Genomic DNA, 17,290 nt, shown 5'->3' on the forward strand with positions numbered 1-17,290 from the left:
AATCTTTCATTTAGGTTCTCATATCGACTACATATAACAATAACACATTGTTCACACCTATTTATTGAATATTCACACATACAGAAAACACAGAGGCTCATATTATACTTCAAATCATCAGAATAATAGCAGTAATATGGTAATGATAGACACTGGAACAATCATAGTAATTATACTTTGATAAAATCATAGTAATACATTGATAAAATTCTCCACAGAGATATTTCAGGTTCACCGGAAATAATAATAAGCGATGACATTCCACTTCGGATCAAATGGGGCAAAAAAAGGAATCACTTTGGAGTTGAAATGAGGTCATAATGAAGGTAATACACACACACATTCACAGACGCACGCACACACACACATAGACTGTATGTATGTACATTTGGAGATATAACACCCAGTGTCGCCCAGCGACTGAGTGCAGTCCTTTTAAGAAATAGTTTCCATATTTGGCGAGGCTTTACAGTAGACTTAAATCATCCCCGGGTTAATCTATTTAATGTTGTATAAGTATATATGGCTGGTTTAGAAACAATAAGTCTTACAATCACACACTTTTGAATGTCAGCACCCCAAGTGTTCAGTTCAGAAACACAGATTCAGGTCATCTTTTTAAATCAAAGAAGTTTAAATATTCTCACAGAATATTACACAAGTGTGCGCAATCTCACATTAGACATATGGAAAATGTCTCCAGTGAACTATTTTGCTGAGTTAAAGCCACATTGTTCACGTGTCCTGGATTCTGAGGTTGTGTAATGCTTTGATAATGGCTGCACTTGTCTGCGTATGATTGAAAAGAAGCTCTCGTCGCTCAGTGACCCACTGCTGAATGCGTTATTTTCCGCTATCATAATTATGGCTGAACAAAGGGCTTACCTTGAAAAGCAGCCAGTTAAATGTTGCATAAATCAAAGCTTGAATTCAGCCTTGGAGCGAAGGCTGTGCAGCTTGCTGAATGCTGCAGTCAGTATACATGCACGTACTCTGTCATACTGTACGTTATATTTTCTTTGTGCAGCCATTTTAGCAGTGCCACATGAATTACAATCACTGTAATTACACGGGACAGGAAAGGAGCAAAAAAATCTAACCTGACTGTGATTTTTCTCCCCAATGCTGTGGTTGTATCAGGAGCAAACATAACCATTGTTTCATTTTGCCCTTTCACAATATAAAAATATGTAGCAGCAGCTGAATTCAGGCATCGCGGATGTTACAGATGACTCTGCTGAAGCAACGAATCTAGTTCTTAGCAAAGTTTCATAATCTTTTGGGTACTGAAGAGGGGGAAAAGGCACCCATGAAGCTCAAACACAGGATAGCACCTTCTGTGTATGATGTATGTCTCAGGGCTACGATGCTCCAGGAAACTTTACAAGCAACCTGAAGGGGCAGCAGTTCCCTCAAATGGATCATTCTACATTTTGACTTGAGCATTGACTGGCAGCGTCTTGCAGTTGGTTGAATTCTGTAGCTCAGATACATTCATATTCCTCTCAGGTTGATTTACCTTCTGGTGTGAGTTATCAGGCACACTGACCGAAAATTAAATCCGACTAACATAGGAGCTCTGAACAGAATCTCATCATCCTGAAGGTTATGGTGTCCAATGAACTTTGCGGAAGAAAGAATTTGTAGCGTTACTGAACTGTTTGAACTTTCAAGTGTCTTGACCCTCATTGTTAGAAATACAGTGCCGACTAAGGTGGGTTGTCTGCCATCAATCCAGTCCATCAGTCCTATGTTGTTGAGGGGCTCAGTGTAAAAATCTAGTCTTGAGCTACCCCTCTTTTCTCTATATCTTGCTTGGTTTGGACTCTGGGGAGGTCAGTCCATGACCGATAGTTTTCCTGATGATGTGCGACTGATCTGTTGCCAGTCAGATGCTTTCCAGATGGTATTGCATGTTATATCAGAATCTGTTGGTATCTGCTGTAGAGAGTTTTTTAGGTCTCCCATTTCATCTTTTGATCTCCCTTTTTCCAATTTCCTTAAATGTTTTAAGGACACACTGCACACCATACCAAGATATGTCACATTTTCAGCTAATAGCTCTTTGGGAAACAACTTCCTGGTGCAAAAATACTATTTTTCATCTGCCAAACTGTGTTATGTTTAAGATATTTCATAGATTTAACTAAAAAATTGGAACAAATGATGCGCTTTGTGACAGGCAACTAGTAACAAATTGCCTAAAAGTGGTTCTTTGTGTAGACACAGTATTGTTTCATCACTTAAGTTAGATGTCTTTTAAATGTTTTAGTGATAGGTCAGTGTTGAGAAGCTTAACAAACAAAAAACACTTTTCTCAAAATGGTCAAGTACAAGGGCTCAACTGAAAATGAGTGAAAAACCAGCAAAGCCTTGAGAAAGTCTGGAGAACTATTGCTTTAAACATCTGGTTCATTGGAAGGAAAATGTAAAGAAATACAGGGGTGGCTCAAGAGCTTTGAATAGTACTGTACATCTGAGTCATGGTATGCATTTTCCAAAACAAACGAATATTTAATTTAACCATAATTTAAGAGAACTTGGAGGCAGCAGGGTTCATATTTTGAGGGAATCAGAGAATATGCACATCTGTTTTTTCCCCAGGGGCCCCTAAACCAGTTGAAACTAATCATGATTTAATGTATTAGTAATTGTAGCTAGCTTCTAATACAATTTGGTGCTAATATAACTTTTTGACTAATGTCACTCACCTAAACCTTGTGTGCTTTTTTAAAGCTTGTTAGCAAGTGTTCACACTTTTGAGCTAAACAAAGTAAACATTGTCCCTGCTAAACACAGCACGTTGGCATTTTCTTTGTCATAATGTGATGGTAACATTAGCACTTAGCATGGCTTAATCTTAAATAAATCAAACTGCTGGTCTGACATTGTGGCCCACTGAGGAAGCCAGATGTGATGCCACAAAAACAGCCCAGCGTCTGCTTTCCTCTCCTGTTGCTCTCTAATGAAATTCAACTGAGAAGCTTCCTCAGCACGAAAACAAACTCTGAAGTACATTTTCAAGACGACAAAATGTTTCATTTCTTTCTGTAACAGCTATGTATCAACTGAAGGAAACATGAAGAACTTTCGTTGAAAAACTCTGAACATCAATAACTTATTTAGCTATACACCTCTTTGTAATAGATCATTTGAATAACAATAATAAAAAACTACCAGTACTCAATCACCTACATTTAAAAAAGCCAGAACTAAGCGAGCTGCTGTAGCACCTTATTCAAACTCACTTCTATATGATATATTAATCCAAAACCCCCTCTTTCCTGTTTTGAGAGCTGCACTGCAGAGAAAGGGTGCATGAAGGCCTCGCTTCCAGGAGTATCTCAGGCTGATACTGTAATTTTTCCTTTTTCTTTATACAAACGATACAGAAGATTCACACAAGCTAAGCCACTAAGAAAAGCGTTTCATTTATACGAACGAGGATATGACAGTGACACGGCTGAGAGTCAGGCTATTGCTCTCGTCCTTGGATCGTTACAGCTGCTGACCCATCTCAACCAATCCTCACACGCTTTCATACACATGACCTCTCATTCTCCCTCCCTGTAAGTGTGTTCATGAGGAGGAAAAGACATGTTTTTGAAAAAGAAAAGAGAGGGATGAGCATGAAAAATAGGATATATTGAACTGTATGTGGATGGTATGATGGGGGCTCTTTTTTTTTTCTTATAAACTCATTTACAAAACAACACCACTTTCTTGGCTATCCACTAAATATGAAGCTACAGCCAGATGTGCCTTAGTTTAGCTTTGCATAAAGACAGGAAAAAGGGGAAATGGGCAGCCACACTCTATTTAAATATGTATATTTAAATCAAAATATTTTAAAAAAGGTTGAAAGTTGGCGCCCACGCTAGCTTCCTCCCCATTGTTTTCAGTCTTTATGATAAGCTATGTTAAGATGGGCTCCATAATCCAAATCTAAGTCTTGGAAAAACAAAAGAAAAACAAATGAGTGTATTTCCCAAAAATGTCAAACTATTAATTGAAGCCCACATTATAAACACTTTTCTAAAAACATTCCAAGTCCATCAGCTGGGAAATTTTCTTCTTCAACCAACTGGAACACATCATAATATCAAAATACAGGGTACAGACAGCAAAGCACCCTCCATACTGACAGTGTCCTAAGGATGGACCACGAGTCCAGGGTTTAGGCATGATAAAGGCATGGCTCAGCACTGGATGGGACCTCTTCCAGATTGCTTGGGGTCAGTTGGTCAGGAACAAAAGAGAAGAAGAAGGGAAGAAGGAGTTGGCGAGGGTATTAAAGAGTTTCTGACTGGCAGGAGGAACCTCGGGAAAGCTGGGGAGGTTTCCTTAAATTGGATGGTGTTGAGTTTTCAGCACACTGAGCCAGTTGGATCAGCCTCCCCAGGAGTGTAGAAGTCAGGGATGGGTAGACCAGTGTGCAGTGTGACCTAAAGAAAAACACATTTACACACAAATGGGTTACTAAACTAAATCTATTCAATATATTTTTCCTCCTCCAGGGGGAGCTGTGGAACTATTCCCTCAAAGCCTGAAGACTATTTTTCTTCCCTTTGGGAGGCATTTTGCTTCCTGGATACAGCACTACAAATGAGAAAACTGACTGGGAGCAAAAAAAGAAATTCAAAGCTTCTCACTGATGTTGACTCTTTGAAGCTTTTTCTCTGTTAAGATTTAATCTCCCGAGGACATATTTGTAAAAGTTAGATAGTTGTAATGAATAATAACTGAACTCATGTGATGCTTTATTAATTCACAAGCAGAATCCTCACTTTCTGTTTGTTGCGGCGCTCCGGCAAAAGACAGAATTAGCAAATTAAACATCATCCCCCCAGAGCGGCTCAGCACTTCCCCAGCATGAGAACAAATTTAAGACTGAAAGAAGAAAATTAAAATCAAAAGGAAAACTATAAACTTGTTTTCTGCAATACCGTGCAGAGTCGGTTCATTATTTAGTCTCTGCAGTATTTGGATATAAAAAATATATCCATTTTTACTTTATTTTTCGCCTTTATGCCTCGGTATGAAGTGAAGTTTAAGGTTAGAGAGTAAATTCAGTTGGAAACAGATGATTGCAGTTACTTTGGTGCATGCATGGACTGAAATTTTCTACCTGGACGTTTCGGTTGAGGCTGATAGCGGGGTAGTAAGCGCCCTCCAAGCCTTCGAATGCCACTGGGCCCTGCTGCTCATCGTTCACGAGGAAGATGAGAATCCCACGTGTAAAGTCCAGCAGCACTCCTATTGTAGCTCCTTTAGTGATGCCACCATCTGTCCTGTGTGGGCACAGGAAAAAAACAAACAAAGAATAACCGTGTTATTAATTTACCACGGTAACCCTCCAGTTCTGAGCTTAGATTTTCCATCAAAACATGGTAAAAAAAAATAAAAATCTAGCAGTGATTTATTTTAAGTCTTTGTCACTTTAGAGTCTGGATTCTTTCCACCCTGTTAATCATATTATCAGTCCTCATATTTATCATGTAGCCTGTAACACTACTACTACTACTACTAATAATAATAAAAGTAACTACACCATGATCACATTGACCACATTTAAAAGCTAGTTAAACATTCATTTACAGATGACAGACAGACATTTCGGTTGCTAGGATCAGAATTAGGCTTAAACAACATGAAATCGTGGTTTGGTCAGTCTGGTTGTATTATGTTAGTGTTTGGTATGTTTAGTTGGCACACTTTAGGCCCCAAAGTACAAACTGAGCATCAATTAAATGGCACAGCCTACGCAAGTATCGTTAGAGCCCATGTACATCCTTTTATGGCCAAAGTATACCCATCTAATGATGGCTGCTTCTGGCAAGTTAACATAGAACGTCAAATCATCTCATACTTAAACAGTCTTCAGAGTCACCAGATCTCAATCCAATAGATCATCTTTAAGACAAATCTGCAGACATTGTGTGACGCTATCATGCCAATATTGTCCAGAATCTCGGGTAATAATGGTCTAAAGTGAAGCATTTTCCTGCACCTACAGTAATCTTATGCTAGAAGTAAACTTTATTTTACTTAGTGGCCTTTTATCCTGTGTTATGACAGGACAGTTGAGAATTGACAGGGAAGCTTGGGGCAGATTTAAACCCAGGCCTCTGCAACAAGCTTAATAAGTAAAACTGGTGTCCCTTTTCTAAATACTATTATACTGTACATCTAAAAGCAGAAGACTTCCATTTGTTATCGAAGAAATTACATCTGCATTAGTACATGGACAATCACTTGTCACTTTCTTTATTACCTATTGGTGTGCGAGTTGTTGTGCATGAACCAGGAGCGGTTATTGTCCACATACATGGCCCAGGCTTTGTCATCCTTCCCTAGCATCACATCCTTCAGGACGTCACTCCGAGCGATGCCGAAGGCTGGGTCAGGGTGGTTGTCATAGCGGTCAACGGTCATTTCCCAGTAATGAACACCTCGAGAGAAAGCAGTGTTCCCCAAGACCACTCGGTCATCATAGCTGTTGCACGTCACCGTCAGGTTGTCGTTGGAGAAGATGATGTCAGGGTGAGCGGACGCCGGGTCAAAGGTGAACCAAGCAACTGCACAAAGGGAAATGCCTACCATTAGGTTTTTAGTGTTAATAATATCAGCGACTGCGAGATGAGAGGCAATGATCATGATTTTACAAACACCACATAAAACCAGAAGGTAAAGGTTAGATGAGGTGAAGTTACACTGTAAAAATATCTGAATGGAGGGAACAGTAATAATATGAAAGACAAGAAGAAGACTTACTATCATTGTTATGATCAAACACGATTAATAATACCTAAACTATATACTTATACTACATAACTTAATCTATAACTTAATAAGCTTAACCACTTTTAGATAATCAAACTTGTGTCAAACAGTCTGCAAATCTTAACCGGTTCCTGCACGGAAAAGCAGATTAGTTTGATAATTATGGGTAAGGAAATTGTTAATAAAATAAAACTTAACTTTAAAATACATAACTAGAAACTTCTAATAGTTATTATAGTAAGAGGTCAGTTCACCCAAACAAGAAAAGAAATGTGAAACGTGAAAGTTAAAGACTCTGTGTGGATGTTCATTTAGACTGTGAACTCAAGCTTGCTTGAGCCATCTGATAACCTCCACTATCAGAGCAGACTCTGCTGTGTTGGTCTACATAAGTTAAATTTGTATTGTATTTAGGTGAACTGCTCCTTTTCTCTATTACACACATTGCTTTTAAACTTCTTAAACTACATGCTAATGATAAATTTGCAATACTGCTTGACTCACTGCTGAAAGACACAGTAACAGATCTCTATGCAGGAAGGTAAACAGGCGGGCTTTTGCTGGGCTCCAGTGGACCTGCTTTTACTGGTGTCACCGTGTGCAGCGACGTTCCATTACACTGCTTTATTTCCCGAAGGAAATAAAGCAAAGACATTTATTAGAGGCTTGTATTGCACGTTTAATAAGTGCAGCCCACAGAGGAGCAAACTGCCCACCTGCTGGGTTGAGTGTGAAGACCTCATTGATGAAACAAGCAATGGCCTGAAGGGGATCAGAGCAGAAACAGTGTGCAAGGAGAGTCATCCATACCTGTGCCTATAGACTGAATATCACATGGAGGGAGTCCAGCTAAAATGTGAAATGGTGGGGGGAGTGAAGAAGAAAAGAGGGAAAAGAAAAGAGGAAGAGGAGGAGAGCAAAGCAAAGCAGTGAAGCAGAGGGGTGGGAAGGGCGGTGCAGAGGGTAAAAAGCAGATTTGATCAGGGATCCTGGTTCAGCTCAGTGGACATAAGACCAGAGGAGATCCCCAAAATGAAAACAAAAGAGCTCCTAGAAACAAACCACTGCAGACTTAGAAGGAACAACGAAGGAACAATGAAAACAAAGCAATTGTTCTGAATAAGAAAAATAAGAAAAGGACAATCTGGTCTGGAAGAAGGGTGCAACAACACTGAAAACGTCTGAGTGGTTAGATAACTTTGTATGCCTCCAACAGCGACTGAGTGCTTTCTGTGTCAGGTAGGGAGGCTGTCTGGGCCTTTCAGGTCCACTGATGGATGACAAGCTTCCCCGTCTATGCAGATCACCATTTAACTAATGGGAAAGCCGGCACATGGGTGGATTATACACAATCCAGCTGCTCCTTGAGGCCCCTGGGCTAAAAGGCGCAAAACACACCCTCGAACAGAATTCACATCCTGCTGCTGCCCACTGGATGAAAATCTTGTGTTTTGGAAGCCTTTAATAAATGTGATCATGTATTGTACTGCGTGAAATATAAAACAACAGAGGCTTTTTTCCGGATCTTTCAAATCCCTTTGAAACTAACTAACTCAAAAAGCCTTGCTTCAGTCTGAAGAATATCAAAGAAAGCAGATTTTCTCTGCAGACTTAATATATAATATAATGTAAATACAGCATAATAATGAAAATATAAGGGTTTAACCAAGCAGCAGCAGGTTATGATTTCTTTAGATTCTCTGGAGTTAAATCAAGATTTCTCTGGTGTAAACTCCCAAATGTAGAAAGAAATGTAACTGAACTGTGATAATCAGTAAAAAAAAAGTAAGTAAGCCATTAGATTATATTACAAATGTTGTTAGAAACACCTGCCAGCTGTTTGCCAGCACACAGATCTTCTTCATTGCATGACATTACATTAACTACAACCACAGTGGTAGCTACCCTTTTTTTATGTTCATATAAAACACTTTGAAAATAATTCACTGTAACATTTCAGCTTATAATAATATCAATGGAAATACAGCCAACAGGATAAGATCATGCAAGAAAAGTGTCGGCATATTTGGAAAGATGTCAGCTGCACCTGAGGAACAAAAACATGAAGACAAACACGTGGGTGTTAAAAATGCTGAAAATATTTGCCTCTAAGAATGAATCTTGGTGGTTTGTAGAGCATCATAATTTCCAGCCTTTTTTAAAAAAAATGTTATAATGCTGTAATATAAACCTCCTCTCATTCATTTCCCCCACTTGTCATGGGAGCTACCAGTTCTTATATCATTAAGAACATCAGCAGTATTCTTTCTGTCAGCCGTGCTTCTCACCTCTTTAACTGCCAACACACATCTGCTCATTATGCCCCTAATTAGCTCCCCTTGTAGATATACCGACTGGCTTTTGGCTCCTGCCTGTTACTGCCTTACTACCTTTGCATGCCTGCCCAGCTCCATTTGCTTTCCTCGCTTTGTTTCTTTGCTCTTGCCACCTGCTGGTATAGCTCGTTTTGAGCTGGCAGCATATGAGCCCATTACCTGCAACATGGATATTTATGATATTGATTTGATAATGATATTTTGCCTAGCAAGTAATCTTGGTGTTTATTTTAAAGATCAATCTACAAACTGAGCAGGATATTTTACAGTGTGGTAATGACAGACTAAAAATAAAGGGGAAACGGCGAAATCTTCATGGAAGTGAAGCAAAAGTATCTGAGTATCTGAGCATTTGTAGCCAGAGGCTGCTCGACCAGTGGTGCACCCAACCTGGTTGGAAATTAAAATCACCAAAAAAAGATGGCAGCGCTTCAGTGTCCCACTGTGCAAGGACGTGCTGATGGTTTGACCATCTTTATTTATAGAGTATAATAAAAACCTAATTGCCAATGTTCTCTGGTGGACAAACTGTTTAAATGGAGACGTTGCAATTTCTCGTTATTTATCGTCTGACCTATACAATACACTGCCACTGATAATTAACTAATATCAGCGCTGGCCTGAGCAACCCAACATGTAGCTCTATTTTAAAAAGCACAGTGTTCTGAAAGCTTGCTTGCTCAGTAGCCAATATAAAATAAACAGTGATTTAGATTTACAGTGAAAACAAGAGGAAGAAGGAGATGAGGCTCAACGTACTCTCAGAGGTCTGCATGATCAGTGTCTTGCTGTACTGGCCCACTCCGCTGGCATTGAAGGCCTTCACCCTGGACTTGTACGTGCTGTTGAAGTGGAGCCCGTCCACTGTGCAGATGGTCTCCGTCCCCACGTACACTTCCTGTAAAGACACACAGTGCTTCCTGTTATGCTGGCAGATGCATCAAGTGCGTAACTATGACACCAAAGAGAGTCCATTTCTTCTGGAGTGTCCCATTTGAATTTGGTGGAGAGGGTAATAAGAGAGAATGCGAGCTTGTACAACTGAACGTGGGCACGGCAGCCCACACTTGAGTATAAATAGACATGGGGACACAACTCGCCAGGCTCAGCGTGGAGCTGCGTAGGTGTGACTCAGTGAATCAGAGAATAAAGGAGGAAGAGAAAACTTCCCTCAGAATTTTTTGGCATAGTGCTGCATCAGATGCAGGTACAGCATACAAGGATTTTAGTTTATATTATAGAGACGCACAGACCAGATGGCAAATTAATATTTAAAAACGCACACACACACACACACACACACACACACACACAAACCCCAAACCAAATCATCACAGACGCTGCAAAACATTTGCCACGACTCTCGTCTTGGTGCGTTTGTGTTGACGATCACACGCTAACACAAAAAGTCTCCAGGCTGTAATACAATTTGACAATGGCTCTCTACCAATTAGCAGTTAGCAGATACAGTTTGTGAATCAGTTGGCAGTTTGGATGCGAATGCTCACCATGTTACTCCACACTTGTAATTAAGAAACAGACAATTACAGAACACGAAAAGAACTTGAAGGGTGAACGACAACGACCAGCTGCTTTTAGCTTACAGTCTGCATTTAGGATGTAAGTGTCTGCTTTTCATAAGTTTGAAAAACAAAACAAAACCGGATACGTTAAGAAATAGCTGCTATCCATTTCCAGTCTCCTTACAAACCACTGAGCAAAGCAACAGCTTCACAGTCAGAATCTGCAAGGGATCTCTGCACAGCGGGTATGAAAAAGTCCAATATTTTTTGAGTTAAAAGCTCTAGTTACTGCTGCCGGGGGTGTGCGAAATACTTAAATTATGCTGCACCAGCTGCTATAATGAATATAATGGACATAGTGCTTCTTTTTTTGGAGTAATGAGAGGATGCTGACAGAAAGTGCAGACTAGAATATTGAAGATGAGATGTTTATGTATGTGTGTGTGTGTGTGGTTGGCCTTCGGGGATTTGCAGGCTGCTTTTTATTGGCTTGTGTTCTTTTTATTAAAGGAGACCTATTACACTCATTTCCGACTCCATATGTCCCAGCTCTGCATGATTCACAGTTTAAAAAGTCATTATTGATGTTATATCTGGGCATCAGCCTCTGTCTGAAACAGAGGGTTTGAAAGTGGGTGGGGCTTCTCTGCTCACAGCTAGGATAGCCATATAAGGAAATATGCTCCCACTGACATCATACAGGGCCAAGAACAGAAAAAAAGAACTGTGAGAAACATTTTTTGGGTCTGATCTCATTATCCAAAAGCTGTAATAGTAAAGAGAACGGCTGTGCCATATCACACTGTCCATGTTAACATTGGTATAAACTTTTAAATGGTATCAGCGTCCTGCGACAACATCAATGATATATCAGCAACACAAGCCCAGACATGTCTGCAAGCAAGAGCAGGCCATCATTACCCCTCCCCACTCTGACTGCTTTATCACCTCTTTATGTGTTTGTGTTAATATTCAACATTTGTTGTTTTTTTTCGCTTGGGTTCTGGGTTAAATTATTCTTCTTTTTAAGATTTAGTCACTCCATATTTCCGTTTAATTTAAGTAAATATATATTCTGTTAAATGCCATTAACTGTCTGAACCTCGAGCTGGTTCATGACAAATATTTATAAAGGGGCAGCCCCAAATAACTTCATCATCTATCATCAGAAATATAATTTTCTTGGAATATCGTGATATAGTTTTGAGGCTATGATACCCACCTCTAAACAGACAAGTCCCCTTTTAGAAACAAATATACTGCTTAAACAAATGCAACACCTAAATCACAGAAGGAATTTGGTGAACGAAATACTGAAGTTTATTGAGGATTTTTTTTTTGTTTTTAATTAAGCAGCGCACATTTTTTTTCCTAGGTTACATAGTGGAGATTATATATAGAGGAAGATATGAGGAGCACTTTCATCTCTCTTAATTTGCTCTCTTTAAATGGAGACTCATACTACTAAACAAGAAGATTTTGTTTTCCCCTCTCTTCTTCTTCTTCTGTTTTTAATTAAACATTGCTTTCTTGCCTGCTTACAAAGTTTTTAAAAGTGTGAGCCTCAGGGCTATGTTGAAATAAAACCACATTTCTTCCGCAAACCAAGTAACATGACTCATTTGTTTCCAACTCCGCGAGTACTAATAAAGTTCTTGCCTTGGCGCTGCATCCTGTATGTTAATATCACTTTTAGGAAGCCTCCCAGATTGATTGTTGCGAGAATCAACAGGCCTACTATACGGAGGTTTAGAATTCAGACACAGATATGCTTTGCCATTGTACCCAGGGAATGGCTCAGGAGGTATAAGTTGCTGTCGTAACAAAGCAGGGGCTTCAGTGAATAGAAGCTTGGGGAGTATCTTATAGGATGGATTACATGCTAAACCTCTGTGAGAGTATGAAGACTGCTTTGATGCCGGATCACGCTTCCTACAGGATCATCCTAGCGGTGGTACAAATGCTTCCTCCTGACGCCGTGTCATTCAGCGCCTTGTTACGCTGCATCACGTGACGTGCTCTGTACGACTGTCACACATTAACTTGAGTGATTTCAGCTACAAAATACTGCTGCCACATTCCCCTGGCTGAGCTGGTGTCCTCCCTGGTATCAAATGATGGAGTCTTTGCCCAGACAGAAGAAAGCATGTCACGTAAAGGTGATTTATACTCTAGCTGGTCTTGTTTTTCACTTGTTGTTTTGGGATCTAAATGTAAATATCACAAAAGTTCTCATTTAAAGAAAAATACTGCTCAAGCAGACAGATAAATTCCAGCCTGCAGGGACAAAAGAGTACCTGCACAAGGAAACCTACCCTGAATGGCCCCCCGTTTCCATCGTCCAGCTCTAGGATGTATCCTTCCACGGTGATGGTGGAGAGTGGTGGCTGTTTCCATGACAATGTGGCGCTGTTGTTCTGAGTGCAGCATTCCTCCAGCTGGAGCATGGGAGCAGCTGGGACTAAGAAGGGGACAAACGAGGCCAGATTACAGCCCACAGAGGTATGAAGAGACACACACTCACTCCCCAAGTGGATATAACTCTGCATTACAGCAAAGACAAGTTTTATATGTATAAAAGGGCACATAGTTTTGGCCTTATAATGTAAGAGTGTAAAAGTTTTAGATAGAATTTTGCACATTTAAGTAGAGCAAACAGTGGTTCTTAAAAAAGTATCAGGCTCTCTGTCTGTGTACCTTTCATCTGTACAAAGTCCAGCTGGTGGATTGTTTGCAGGAGAGGTCCACTGTCCAGAGTGAGGTCAAAGTCACTGGTCATCCTGGGGGTTAGGGTCCCCTTTCCCCACTGACTCTCTGTCATGTGGACTCTCCGAATCAAAGCATCAGAGATCTGTGAGACACACAGTACAGATTAATCTACTGCTAAATCTCTCCCTGTTACTCATTAATAATAAGTCTGCCAGAACATTTCAGCCTCCGTTCAGATGAAGAAATGCAGATAAAGATGCAATGATCCATAAATGCAATAATGGGATTTTTCTTTTCCATCGAGTGTCTAAAAGGTTTCTAGTTGTATTCCAAAAAAATGTTTTCAAATTTGGATAGTTTCTCATTAAAATTTAAAGAAAAAAGTTATAATAGGTAAACTATGTCTCCTAATTCAGGGGTGTCAAACATAGGGCCCAGGGGCCAGAATCAACCTGGCAAAGGCTCTAATTTGGCCCCAATCTGGCTTTGGAACATACAAAGGGAGCCATAGATGAAAACCTTATGAAAAGGTTTACAGGTTTTCCTCCTGATAAAGATCTTCGCCTTTGCTATTCATACTACATTAAAGTAATTAAATAATAGATAAACATCTAAGTGACAGAAACGTTTATTCTTTCTTTTATTTAATTCTCTTTATCATCAGCATTTTGAATTTCGGATTAAATGCGTAGTTAAATGTCTTTACACTGACAGAAAGGGGAGTTTCTCTGGTTCGACCCGCTTAAGATCAAAGATGTGGCCCACGACGTAAAATGAGTTTGTCATTCCTGATCTAATGAAGAATTTTGAATGGTGTTAAAATCACTTGCTGAATAATTAAGATATCAATTTAAAAAGGTCACCAAACACGTAATGCTTGACTGGATGCCACATACAGTCATAAAGTGTGACACAGCATTTTCGCATCACCTCATCAGAACAAAAACGTCAGTTAGAGGCAGCTTTAGAAAGAAACATAAAGTTTTTTTTGCCTTTAAACAGATGTCAAGCAAGGTTTGATTTTAATAAGGCAAAATTGTTCCCCTAAAAAGCAGAGCTTGGAAATATTTGGTTTCTTTGGCAAACCATCATTTACGTCTTTCTAATGAAATTATGGATCAGTTTTCCAACAGTTTAATTCCAGTAATAGCCGGAGAAGTTACTTTTTGATGTCAGCTGGCGGTGTTGTACCACCTTGTTTTAAGAAATCTTTCGTCCAGTTCTACTTCATTGCTTGAAACTTGGTAAATAAAAGTTTCAGCTGTAGCTTGTAAAAATAAAAAGGACGTCTTGTGGCCATCTTACCTGCAGGAAACCACTGGGGTCATTTTCCTTGATGACTTCCAAACAGTACTCCATCAGGCCTGTGGTCTGACGCAACTTTACTGTACAGTGGGAGATTTGATCCCGCACCACCTGGAAAAACAGGGGGAACAGAAGAGTAAACGTGTATAATACACTTACAGTTCATAATCACAAGCTAATCGTCATCCCTAGAAGAAAGACAAGTAATGAGAAGAAGGATGGATGTAGACAGACCTAAAGAAAACAAGGAAAGAGAGGAGAAAAAGCCAGAAGTTCAGACAAAAGATTAGGAGCAGGATCGTCAGAGTTATTGATTGAGTAACTCTTTTTCTCTTGAGACACAGATTGAGGGCGGAAGAAGAGGCTGACGGGACACTAGCAAATGATCCTGTAACTGACGTTAACGGAAGGAAAGTGACACTGTGTTTTCATACCCGGGCAGCCTGAACAGTCATCAGTAGTTACATCACAGACAGGGATGAGGAAAAAGTCGCCCTAAAATGTCTTTATGAGTGATGACACGGCTCTGAGATGCATTCAGAGTTTTCAGATTTTCTGCCCTGTATTAGTCATTTGATTTAACAAAAAATATAATTTGGATTAGCTCCATTAATCCTAATCGAGGGGACAGGAACAGAAACCCTTCCAGAGTAACATGTCGTCTAGAGATTCCCTCTTTCTTACCGAGACTGATGTCCGCAGCTTCTTTGCAACAGTGTGAAATAAACACAAGTGCTGGACAGGGGGTTGCTAGGAAACAGAAACTTCACCGCCACAGCTCCAAGGCTGAATGGAGAGGAAAATCCTTCCTGAAGCTGTTTGCCGACCAACAGTATGCATGAAGATGATTTACTGATGACTGCAGTCAGTGCACGCCGATACGCAATACTGTACCATAGGTGCACAGTGACTGCAATGGAATTACACCTCATTATATGCGAATTAAATTGCCTCTTACTGATATAATCAGTTTTTATTTTACTGTGATTATTTAAGGAACCATTTCAGAAGAAGCCAACTGTATGTGGTTGTTTTAAACACCGCACCATTTTAGGATGATAATCCATTCAGAGCATGAGAGATGACTTAAGGGATGCCCTCTGAATGGGATCATGGAGACAGACAGTGAAGAGTAAATCCCAAACACAGCACGATAATTCTTTTTTTTTGCAATTTTCAAATTTTAACTGAGAATTGAGACACATGGAAATAATTTTTATGGTCTGGTATTGTTTTAGGTCTTTAGTGTATATTAATGAATATCACTATTTGTCTATGTGCTACACATTTCCTCCTGTCTTGGGCTTTTTCCCACCACCATGTGATTGCCTGATTGTTTGCACATGTTTTCAGTTACCTTTGTTTTTCTTGTGCCTTTCCCTCTCTCTTTATAAATATGCCAGCCTGACCTTGCACACCTCCTGTAGGCTTGGCACTTCACTGCGTTCATTTATCTTCCAGTCTGGATTTTTGTTGCATATTTTCTCCCCTGCAGCGACTTCAATTCTTTATTCCTTAATTTCGAGAGCTCATTTAAGTTGGTTATATTTTGCAACCTCCCACCTGTGTCCCTGGTGTGCCGGATTTGGGTCTTATTGTGAACGCACATGAAACACATCTGATGCAACAGTCTCAGAAGCCCAGTAATGTCATGAAGCATTTAGAGATTGTGCAATCAAAGCCACCGTGAGAAGATGTAGCCAAAAGGGGCGGATTTAGAGGTTCAAACTTTCTAACCCTCCTTCACTGAAACAGACACACATGAGTCTTGTGCATAAATTTGCAGCAGCAGTGAACAAAAACAAAGTATGTGGTCCTGATGGAATAGGAGTTTGCCAGCAGAAAAATCTCACTTTTACTCACATACTCGCTTTTCTGGATAGTTATTGCATGGCAGCCTACCTGACTCCATGTTAACTGTTCTATTGGTGCCTGTAGTCAAGGACAAAACTGGTCAAATATCCACTTTAGAAAACTACAGCCCAATTTATCTGGGTAGCATGCTGTCAAAAATATTAGAAAAAATCTTTGGGGATAGGCTTTGAGAATATAAAACAACTATTGACAATTAATTTGCTTTAAAAAATAAAGCACTAATTTGTGCATATATGCTGTGTATATGTGGTGCATTTATGTGCTTCTTCGATGCACCAAAGGTTTTGACTGTGTTAATCATAGTTAACTATTTACTAAGTCCCCTCATATCTGATAAGGATCTTGCATTATTAGTATTCATATCAAACTATGCATGTCCAGTGAGGAAGAAGTACAACCTTTCCTCGTCAAATTTATATGGATGATCTTTCTAAAACACTAAACAAGCAGAATACAGGATGCATGATGGGGGAGAGCCTTATTAATAATTTGTATGCTGATGATTTAGTTGCTTTGTTCCTTATAGAGCTGGCTTGCAGCAGCTGCTTAGAGTCTGCTCAAACTATGCTTTGCAGTATGATATGAAATTCAACTCTGAAAAGAGTGTAGCAACGATCACATCAACTTACGGAGCCCCGCAGGGGACTTGGGAGAAAAAAAAATTAAGACGGACTTTTGCGAGATCTCGCAAAACTAACTCGGGATCTTGCAAAAGTTGAATTCCAACAATGGCGGCAGCTACTTAGTTGTAATATTACT

The 17,290-nt window shown here is 39.8% G+C and overlaps 1 protein-coding gene across 4 annotated transcripts in view; it reads right to left on the reverse strand.

The window, feature by feature from the left end:
• Window positions 1–45: 45 nt before the first annotated feature.
• The window catches only part of trim9 (tripartite motif containing 9), a 44,184-nt gene continuing 26,939 nt past the window's right edge, over window positions 46–17,290 (reverse strand). The window contains exons 4-11 of one of the 4 annotated variants that reach the window (XM_084914168.1): window positions 14,657–14,767; window positions 13,340–13,493; window positions 12,958–13,103; window positions 9,879–10,017; window positions 7,594–7,632; window positions 6,329–6,578; window positions 5,129–5,291; window positions 46–4,445 (exon numbers count right to left, since the gene is read on the reverse strand). In XM_084914168.1, the coding sequence (XP_084770294.1) occupies window positions 4,368–4,445; window positions 5,129–5,291; window positions 6,329–6,578; window positions 7,594–7,632; window positions 9,879–10,017; window positions 12,958–13,103; window positions 13,340–13,493; window positions 14,657–14,767 (1,080 nt within the window). In that variant the 3' untranslated portion in view covers window positions 46–4,367. Of the gene's footprint in view, window positions 4,446–5,128; window positions 5,292–6,274; window positions 6,579–7,593; window positions 7,633–9,878; window positions 10,018–12,957; window positions 13,104–13,339; window positions 13,494–14,656; window positions 14,768–17,290 lie in introns of all 4 variants that reach the window. The other 3 variants (XM_084914166.1, XM_084914169.1, XM_084914167.1) reach the window with 3 other exon arrangements.

The sequence above is a fragment of the Perissodus microlepis genome, chromosome 19, assembly GCF_051167445.1.
Source record: "Perissodus microlepis isolate ML-2025 ecotype Zambia chromosome 19, ASM5116744v1, whole genome shotgun sequence".
NCBI lineage: Eukaryota > Metazoa > Chordata > Actinopteri > Cichliformes > Cichlidae > Perissodus > Perissodus microlepis.